The 10,619-nt window shown below is 50.4% G+C and overlaps 1 protein-coding gene across 1 annotated transcript; it reads left to right on the top strand.

Annotated features, from left to right (window-relative positions):
- Positions 1–2,404: 2,404 nt before the first annotated feature.
- Positions 2,405–10,423, top strand: LOC118990783 (adhesion G protein-coupled receptor E5-like; the record flags this gene model as incomplete). The annotated part of the gene is made up of 10 exons (XM_037051550.1): positions 2,405–2,583; positions 4,702–4,857; positions 6,730–6,876; positions 7,349–7,495; positions 7,580–7,626; positions 7,712–7,789; positions 8,704–8,881; positions 8,963–9,073; positions 9,255–9,478; positions 10,213–10,423. Coding segments are annotated over exons 1-10 (1,426 nt in total), but the record flags the coding sequence as incomplete, so codon positions are not given.
- Positions 10,424–10,619: the final 196 nt, after the last annotated feature.

Below are 10,619 nucleotides of genomic sequence, written 5' to 3'. Positions count from 1 at the left end.
AGTCTATAGAATTTGTGTGTGTCATGGGATGATTTGAAGGATAATAACAGTGATAGAGTAAAAACTGATATTATCAAAGTCATCTTAATTTTGATTAACATTTCAATGAAAATATCCATATTTCTTGTCTGATTTGTAGAACGTGATTTTTTTTAAAGCTGGGAATATTTTGGAAGGTTATTGTACCAAATGCTGTGGGTATTTAAAATAAATGGAAAACAAGCCATAGCTGGTGTGGCAGAGTTGTTTTGAGTGTTATCCTATAACTGAAAGGTTGTGGGTACAATTCCAGGTCAGGGCACATACCTAGATTGTGAGTTCCATCCCCCATTTGGCACGTATGGGAGGAAACCAATTAATGCTTCTTTCTTGCACTGGTGCTTCTCTTGCTCTCAATCAAAAAGCAATGAAAAAAATGTCTTTGGGTAAGGATAAAATGAAAGTTAAAAGAAAACGGAAAAAGCTTAATTTCTTGAAGATATTAACACTTTTAGGTGTGCATACACTCATATAGTATACTCAGAAGAACAAATGACTTCATTCATAGGTATGGGACATTAAGATTCCTTTTATCCTTCTTTGGGTACCACACATTAGAAAATGGAAAAAGCATACTTGATGGGGCAGCAGAGGCAAGGGATGCCTAGATGTCTCTCCTGAGGGGTGGCTCCATGCTGGCTTTGGACTTAAGCAGTCTGGCCTTGGAGCCTTGCTCTCCTCACCTCTGCACACAACTGTAAGTGAAAGGAGCATTTTGTGGGGAATAGGGAATAATAGAAGTCTGGATTTTGACCTCTGGGAGAACCAAAGTGAGCATATATTCTGTCTGACCTTGGATCTGACCTGGTCACTGCTGTGTCTCAGGTAACAGGAAGGTAACGCAGACACAGGAAAGAAAACAGACACAGGAAGGAACACTACTCTTCATTTTCTTCTTTTACACTTTCCCTTAGCTGACTTACATTGACTGTTTATTTTGAGCCATGCACTGTGCTAGCCCTTTATTAGTCTTCATAATAATGCCCATCCTATTATAATGACCACTGTACCCACTTAGCATTGGAAAATTGTGGTTCAAAGACTAGGTGGCCTTTCTAAAGTCTCACAGCCAGCGTGTGGGAGTTTGGGATGTAGTCTTGGACATCTCCAACTCTAAATTTGTTGAGTGTCCTCTGTCACCTTACAGAGTGTTGAACTGGCAGTACAGCCTGGAGGAGGAATTCATGTTTGCCTTTTCCTGAGAAGAAAGACCTTGCACAGGGGATACAGAGATCAGGAAAGATACTCTTAGGGTTCATGGCTCCCATGTATGGGCTGCCAGGTAGACTGGTTATTGCCTGTACAGTAGATTGTATTCCTTGGCACTGTAGTAATTTTCACACTGTAAAGCCTACTCTGTGTCCCATTTCTCAGGGTATAAAGGGCGAATGTTGAGCTCTCAGTGCCTGATGGTGGGGCCAGGAGCTCATTTGGAAGGAGGCATAGAAGCCATGGTGCTTTACCTGGAGAGGTCCCTCACCTAGGAGATAGTGGCTCTACCTGCAGGGGCCTTAGTTCTCATTTCTTACCTCTCATCAGCTCCCTTCTCCCTATTTCAGAGCTCTGATCCCAATTGATATTGTGAGCTAGGGCTTATACTTTGGATTCTCCAACTCTGAGATTGGCACTCTTCTTGTGTGCCTTCAAAGGGTACCTTAATCACGGGAAATGATAATTGAAGGGAAATCCTCGTATTTGTGCCATTGACAGAGAACAAGAACCTGGGTCTGGGCAAAGGGACACCAGTCCCTTAAAGGACTTTCTCCTTTAAGATGTACCCCCTCCATTGGGAGAGGTTGGGGTTTCTAAGGTGTGTTCTTGTCAGCAGCTGTGTGCATGTTACATTCACTTACCTGTGGCACCTGGGTTTCCATGAGGACTGTGTCTGTTGGTGACTAATTTCTCAGAGGGTCCCAGGAGATGGAGGGGAAAGATGGAGTCTCAGTTCTCAGTGAAGTACGGGAGTCTGGGGGCTATGCTGGCAGCTGTGGGCTGTAGGGCCACTTGCTAAGGGGGCAATGACCATGTGAACAGGGTTTGAAACTCTCCTGTTTTTTCTGCCCCAGGACTCTCAGTTCTGCTGCTGTTGACATTAAGGCCTGCAGATGAGGCCCCTGGAAGTGAGTCTGTCCAGCCCTCCCCTTCAGTGATGTAAGATGGGAAGTCATGCTGGGGTCTGGGGCCCCTCACCCCTGGTGAAGGGAAGGAGGCTTATTCTGCAAGTGAGGCTCAGAAAAGTCTTCTGAAAGTGAGAAAAGCTATTTCCCCCCCAAATGTTGAGCATTTTCTTAGCTGTTCCTCTTCTGATAACAGCCATTTCTTCCTTGCCTCCCCTCCTCTACTCTTGGACCCCAGCTGGCTCCCTTCATTTCTTGAGCCTTCTGACCATCGTCTCCATCCCCACAGTCTCTGCCTCCATGGTGTGTGCTCCATGGTGCCCCCTGCACTCCATGTGTGTCAACGCCACTGCCTGTAGCTGCCTTCCGGGATTCTCAGTATCTTCATCTGGGGGGACCATCACCGACCCCTCAGACACCTGTGATGGTACAATGGTTTTGGGGGGTCGTAGAGGGCATACAGAGATTGTAGGGGGGAGGTTGTGGAGCATCCAGAGCCCTCATCCCTGAGAGGAGCACAGGAACACCTTGTCAAGGATGAGAGAGAGATGTCAGGGCAGGAAAAAGGAGGGATGTGGGCAATAAACTTTCATGATCAGTAGGAGGATGCTGACGCCTTACACAGTGTTGCTGGGTGGTGTGGGTTCAAAGTCTAGCTTTGCCATTGACTGGCTCTCTGACATTAATGAAATTGTGTCTCCTGTTTTTGCATATTTATTGATAATAAAAAATACCCTTAATATGTTTGAAAAGAAAAAATATCTCCTAAATTTTCAGTAGTCTGTGTAATGGACTTATGGGTGAGATTTTTCTTTCTTTTTTTTTTTTTACCATTTTCTTTCTAAGTATCATGTGTTATTTAATATTTGGAGAAAAGCAGATTTTATCAGGGAAAATATAATGATGTTGCTGTGACCAGTGCCCAGCCCATCCGTGGCCCTGGAGGCATCCCTACGTTCCTTTGTGCATTTGCATGTTTGTGTCTCATGGAGACTTTCAGTTTGGGTGACATGGAAGAGATCCTGCTGCTACTATAACTGGATCCCAGCTCCTTGCTGGGAGCACACTTGGCAGGTTGGGGAATTTTCCACTGTCACATGCACTTGTTTTGCGTACCTCATTTTCAATTCTCCCCCATTCAACTCCACGTCACGCTGTCAAACTTGAAGACAGGTCTCTAGCCATTGTCACCATCTGAGAACAGAGTGGAGAAGTCCCAGTGTCCAAGTGGGGAATGAACATGAGTGCCTCCTGTCCTGTACTGGGTGCCAGCAGCCACAGCCTGGGTCTGGGAACTTATAAGGGAAGTCCATAGGTGTGGAGAAGAAAGTCTGATCTGGAGGAGACCAGCTGCCTGACTCATGACACCATGAATCCTTTCAGGCTCTAAAGTCATTGGTCACCTGATTGGAATGTGTATGACCTACCATTTTGCCCCTGCATATTTTTTAAAGGAATTTATTTGTTTGTTTCAGGAGAGAGGGGAAGGGAGGGAGAAAGAGAGGGAGAAAAACATCAATGTGCGAGAGATACATCAATCAGTGGGCTCTAGCCTGCCCCCAACTGGGGACCTGATCCATAACCCAGGCATGTGCCCTGACTGGGAATCCAACCTGTGACCATTTGGTTTGCAGGCCGGCACTCAATTCACAGAGGCACACCAGCCAGGGTACTGTCCCTGCATTTTGAGTCATTCTTGTGTATGTTGTTCTTAATAAACCATTGTTTTTAGCCCACAGTGAGTGTCCAGCCCCTGCTTGGTGGGTCCCTGAGCTACTCAAAGCAGATCTTGGTCATTGGCATCTCTCTCTCTCGTGTTTAGAGAACAGGGAGATAAGATGCCAGAAAACACTGCACTGACTCAGCTGTGAGCAACTGCAGGCTGCTTCCTCATTTCACATCTGTGTTGGGCTCTGATAGGGGTCAACTTCCTCCAGAGAAGGAGATGGGAAGTCTGCCCCCTGAGGCATCCTGGGGCACCTGCGAAAAGGCTGACATTGGGAGTTGGGGGAGGGCCTGAGGAGGAGTATGGGGTGCCACTCTGAGCCAGTCTGAGTAATGGGAGGTGGAGACCTCACTGTGCAGGGGCTGGACACCTGGCTCTATCTTCAGGTGTCACCCTGGATATTCCCCAGCCCTGACCCACTTCACCATCTCAGCCCTAAGGGTGGTCTTCACTGCCACACTCACCCTGACTGGAGGCCAATTCCAGGTCCCCAGTGGTGTAAACGGTACCACAGTGAGGATTTGTAGCCCAAGTCAGTGCCTCTGTATACTCCTCAAGCCCTGGAAGGGAGGATGCAGCCCCATCAGGAGACAGCCGAGTGTCTGAGTGTAGGTGTCTTCAGAGCAGCCAGACAGCAGAGATGGACAGAGAGGTCAGTGGGCTCTGCAGCAGCTGGCTCTGCCCAGCCCAGCCCCAGGAGTGCCATCCTGGACCTGTGTTCTGTCCAGTCCCCATGACCATGTCTGCCTGGGTGCCAGGGCCTCTGTCCTATGGGAACTCACACTGTTGGGAGGTGACCCTTTGTCTCGTTTGTTTCAGACATCAACGAGTGTGGACCACCCTGGCCAGTGTTCTGTGGAACACTGGCAAGTTGCCAGAACACGGAGGGGAGCTACTACTGTATGTGCAGCCCGGGATACAGGCTTGTTTCTGGGGCAATGAATTTCAGTCATGAGACAGAGAACACGTGTCAAGGTAAGAAACCCTGTAACCTCCATCTCTGTGTCCCTGCAGTTTGGGGTCCATTGCCCCACTTTCTTCAGTCATTAGAGCGCCATCCTGAGCACCATCCTGGTCATCTGCCCTCTCTGAACCCCAAGGCTCAGAACCCTCCATAGAGCACCACTTCCAGAAGTTCAGAATGTCCCTCCTGCCAACCTTGAATCTTATTTTTATGAAATAAGAGGGGGAGTGGTATTAAGAGACTTCACGAGCTCACAGCACCTTGGATTCCAGTGCAACATCCAAGTTCTTCACTATGGTCAGGAACTGGCAAGATGAGATCCCCTCACCTCACCTGGAGCCCACATGGACTCAGCTACACCCAGAGCTCTCTCATAAGCCCCCCTCCCACCTGGGTCTTGGTGGGCCCTGGAGTCACACCTAGAATCATGGGAGGAAGGGAGATTCAAAGGCAGAGCCACTATGCTGGGCCAGCTGTGCCCCTTGCAACAACCCCCCTTGAGAAAATGCCTCCTGGCACTATGTCTGTTCAGCCTTCATCCATTCCCCTGAGCAAGGCCCCACCTACACTGACACTCCCCAACAGTTTCAATTCACAGACCCAAGGGCAGGTCAGATGACTAGGACCCAGAAGGATGTTGTGTTGGTGGTGGGCAGGGTGATATCGATCCCTGCTCCAAGCTCAGATTGTTCGTGAACAAAGAAGCCCCCATCTGGACTGGATGACAAGGGAAGGCATCATAGGGGACTACTGTCTCATGCTGGACCCTCTCCTGAGGTGGTCAACCCAGTCACCATGGGGGTCCCAGACCATTGGCAGACAGAAGATAGAGACTGAGTCCCACTCAGCTCCCCAGGTCTGTGTCCCGGTGGGAACCTAAGGGACCAGATAATAGAAACACCTGTCACCCCTTGGCCTTCAACACTGGCTTTCCCTTCCAGTCACCCAGCCCTTGCCCACCACTGGCCTTGCTCACAGGTGGATTTTCATCACTTCCTCCCAGTCCAGGGAATACCTCTAAAAAAATCAGAAGAGGTGCCTTCACTGCTCCATGCTGAATCACTGCACACCAGCCCCACTTCCCACCACATTTATATACCTTACAGTGTGCCCACCACATTAGGTCTAGGAGCCAGCAGTCATAGTGGGAAGTTCTCATACAGCATTGACCATGTTCCTCTTCACATTTTCACCCCTTCCCCTCTCCCTGCCCTCTGGCAACCATCCATGTGATCTCAGTTTCTATGAGTCTGCTTTTCTTTCCCTTTGTTTATTCCCTGTTTTGTTTTTTAGATTCCACACATAAGTGAAACTATATGGTATTTGTCTTTCTCTTACTTATTTCATTTCACCTACTACCTTCTAGATCTTTCCATGCTCTTGTAAACGGCAAGATTTTATTCTTTTTTTAGTTGCTGTGTAGTAGGCCCTGCCCAAGGAATTGTCTCCCTGGACAGTCCTGCCACAGAGCAGGGAGGTAGCAGGGCCTTATGTGCTGGGGGTTTTCTGTGCAGCCCTTGTGAGCACCCCCAGGCACTTTCCCTTTTTCATGTGTCACATACAGACCGAGGGACATGTCACTTCCTGTTCCCAGAAAAGTAACATGGGCTGGGGCCCAGAAGGGAGTAGGAGCCCAGGAGTCTTTGGTCAGGAAGTCTGGCTCACAAACTCATTTTCCCTCCTGGTTTTGCTACCTATACACTGGAGGCAATGGTCCCTGCTGTGTCCATCTTGCAGGGAGGCCACCATAAGATGCTTAGAGGGTGAAGTTGAAGGTCACCAGGTGGTGGCCTGTGTACTAAATGTGGGGTCCTTAGTGTGGAGCAGGGAGAAGTGGGTACAATGAGTGGAGGGAGGGCTTGAAACTCTGGCTTTGTCCTCAGATGTGAATGAATGTACCTCGGGGAAAACCCCCTGCCACAAGTCCACCCACTGCCTCAACACCCAGGGCAGCTATGTGTGTTGCTGCCACGGCGGCTGGAAACCAGTTCCTGGGGCCCCCAATGGCCCAAACAACACCATCTGTGAAGGTTCAGAGTTCAGGTCCTATACACATCTGGAGTCCACGAGTGAAACCATCTGATCACGCACTCAGTGGCGCACACAGGAACCCAGCAGAACAAATGCTGGGTGTGCCCTGCCCTGCAAAGTGTTCTTTTGAGGCTAAATGGGAAAGGGTCTCAAGGGGCCCAGGGAAGGAGCCGGGGTATGCAGGGGAAGGCTCCTGGGGGACCAGGCAGCAGCTAATCACTCACTGGGATGAAGGTATTTCAATACCACATATCAGTGTGGGGCTCACCTGCTACATGTCAGGCCTCTGCACACTTCCCATAGTCCCTGGGTCCACCACTTGGGGACCTGCAGGTCACCAGCTGTCATCATCTCCAGCAGAGGAGTAGGGGTAGGGGGCACTCACATGGAGAAGAGGGTGGGATGAGGAGGAGAGAGGAGCCTGATCTGGCCGGGACAGGCAGGGCCTGACTCCCCTCTTCATGTCCCCAGATGTGGATGAGTGCACATCCAGGGAGCATCAGTGTGACAACTCCACCTTCTGCATCAACTCTCCTGGCTCATACCTGTGCCACTGCCTCCCAGGCTTGGTGCCCAAACCCGGATTTCCACCTAAACATAGGACTACCCAGTGTGAAGGTACCTGGCCTGACTGACCCTAGACCCCACCTCCAATACACACACATTCTCTCACCTAATGAACCTCTGTTCTGTCCCCTGCAGTGATCTCTTTCCCTACCTGGACCCTTCCTCCTGGAATCAAGAGCCAGGTGAGTGACTCCAGCAGGGACTGCTCCCCGTGCTGCTTCCCCACCACAGGTGAGGCTCTCTGACCCCTTCTCTCTTCTCTTCCAGAGTCTCTCCAACTTTTCAAAAGAAGTCCAGGATCTTAGCAGAGGCTTCAGTCCTTTCTTCGCCGAGGACACCATCAAGGTAAGGGCTGGACCTGGGGGGACCCCAGCACAGTGTGGGGCTGGCTGGGGATGCTTCCAGGTGAGTGGAGGCAGCCCAAACAAGGGCTTTTGATTGGAGAAACAGGTGTGGCTGTGTGCACAGCATATACACTTCATGGATATCTCCAACACACAAACACAGATGTACACACACACCCTGGTTCCTGGGTCCCCCAGTGGCTGGAGCAGGGCCCTCACACACACACTCACACTCAAGAGGAATCTAATGGCTACAGAATGGAGCAAGGGAGGATTTTGCCTCTGGAGGTGAGCCACAAAGGTTCTAATTCCACCTCCCCCTCTTTTCTGCTGTGACCTCAGGCAAGTGACTCCACCTGTGTGGGGCTGTCTTCTATTTCATACAGCGGTTATGAAGGGTTAAGTGAACTAAGAGAGGGCTCAGAGATTCCTGCCCAGCACACAGTTAGCATTAGATGTAAGTTTTAGCATATGCAATTAGCCTGGCAGAAATATATGAGCCACTTATGTCAGTGTAAATTTTCTAGTAGCTTTATTTTAAAAAGTACAAGTAAATGAGTGAAATTAATGTGAAGGTTGCATTAACCCAATAGATTCGAAATATTACCACATCAACATGGCACCACACGTGGCTCATGGCGACTGTCCTGGACAGTGCAGACTGAGAACAGTCCCTGGCAGAACATCTGGGACTGATAAATGTTAAGAGCCATTGTTTCAGGTGCTCCCAGGCATCCACTCACCCCACTACTTGTCTTCTGGCCACTGCCGAGTCTGGATGATGTCCTCCTGCTGCCTGTCCCCCAGTCACTCTGGGTGGTTCTCTGGTGTGTCCCCTCGTGAAGGAGTGAGATCAGGATTTTTGAGAGGTTCCTGTGGTGCAGTGACCCAGTAGCTGTCACCCTTCACCCCCAGTATGTCATCAAGGCATTGGATGAGCTACTGGAAGTCCCTGGGGACCTGGAGGCCCTGGCCCTGCCTGACCGGCACCGTGTGGCCACCTACCTGCTGCTGTACCTGGAAGAAATCCTGAGGACCCTGGCCACAGCCATACATGAACCCTCCTTCACCTACCGTTCCCGTTGGGGCACAGGTGAAGCCTCTTCCTGCCCCACCCTACCTCTGGGACCTACCTTGCAACTGGAGCCCCCAGTCACTGCCCCTCTCCCCTCAGAGGTGTCCTTGAACAGGAGCCAGGAGCAAGGGAATGGAACCATCATCCTGGGCCAGAGACACACATGGATGCAGCTGAACTGGGCTGAGGCAGTTGGAGTCAGGGAGCCCGGTAACAGCAGGGAGATGGAGGGGGCGCCAGGGAGAGGGAAGAAAGAGCTGAGTGTGGCTAGGGGTGAGGTTTTGAACACATAACAATTGAAAATGCCGAATTTATACTTCTTATAAATTTATACTCCCTCAGGAGGGAGGAGGGAGGGCAGGAGAAGGCAACCGGCCTGTCTGTCCCCCAGGCCCCACCCTGGCAGGCTTATTCTCCAGCCGCAACATGCAGAAATTGCTGGCCAATGCTTCACTGAAGCTGGACCCTGAGAAGAAAGTGCAGTTGGAAAACACACACGGAGTTCCTGTCAGTGGTGGCCAGCCCAGGCTCCTGTCCACTGTCAACACCGTCTTTCTGAGCAACAAGAACACAGAGAAACTAGGTTCCTCTGTCAACTTCTTATTCTCCCACCTCGTGAGTCCTTGGGTGGGGAGTGAGGATCCGTCCCGATGTTCACCCCAAAGGCAATGTCATGATGGCCTCTTAGCAGTCTCCATTTCCCCACCTCCGCCCATTCTGCTGCTTCCTTCATGTACCCCAGGGCCTTTGCACTTATGGTGCTGTCTGCCTGGGATAGCTTTCCCTTACATGACTCAGCTCTTTCCCTGTTTCTAGTCTTTGTTCTAATGCTACCTTCCCTGACCTCCTTATTTAAAATTACAACCTGTAATCAATCATGCCCTACCTTTCTGCATTCCTGCTCCCTTTTCTTTTCTTTTTTTCCCCTCCAATAGCACTGATCACCTTCGACCACACTATCTAGTTTACTTATCTATTAGGTTTACTATACACTGCCTGTCTCCCCATGAGCATAGCAGCCCCACAAGGGCATGGATTTGTGTCTGCTCTGTTCTGTGCTGTGCCCCTGGCCGGCACACACAGTGGGTGCTCAGTAGATACTTGTCAGTGCAAAGCAACCCTTTCACCTCAGCTCCCCAGTCACCTTTGTCTCCCAGCACATGAGTCCTGTGGGATGGGGTGCACCCATAGGGTTCCAGAAGAGGCCCGAGTTTTGTGTACAGTCTTGGGGCTCCAGGGGCTCTCCCATGGGTGTATCATCTCCCCAGGAAGGCCCTTACCAATCCAGATCTGGGTCAGCGTTCCTGGGCGCTAGAATCACAGCTCACACCTGTGCCCTGTTCCTACAGTCAGTGACCCCTGGGCCAAGGCAGCAGGTGCTCTGTGTCTTCTGGGAGCATGGCCAGAATGGAAGTGGTCACTGGTCCACCAAAGGCTGCAGGATGGTGGGCACTGGAGGAACCAGCACCAGCTGCCTGTGCATGCACCTCAGCAGCTTTGCCGTTCTCATGGCCCAGTATGACGTGCAGGTGAGAGCCCTGAGAAGGGACTTTGTTCAATGTATATTGCTGTGTAGTAAATCCTCATGCATGCAGGACCTTAAACACACACGTTTGTTATTTTGCAGTTTCTTTGGGTCAGCAATCTACCATGGCGTAGCTGAGTTTTTCTCTCAGGGCCTAACAAGGCTGGAATAATTGCAATCTTATGTGAGGCTTGGAGTCCACTAAGTCACTGGTTGTTTCCAGCTCTTGGG

This window comes from Sturnira hondurensis, unplaced genomic scaffold (assembly GCF_014824575.4).
Source record: "Sturnira hondurensis isolate 20B ecotype Veracruz unplaced genomic scaffold, ASM1482457v3 Scaffold0007228, whole genome shotgun sequence".
Classification (NCBI taxonomy): Eukaryota; Metazoa; Chordata; class Mammalia; order Chiroptera; family Phyllostomidae; genus Sturnira; species Sturnira hondurensis.
This window is presented reverse-complemented; position numbering and strand designations above follow the sequence as displayed.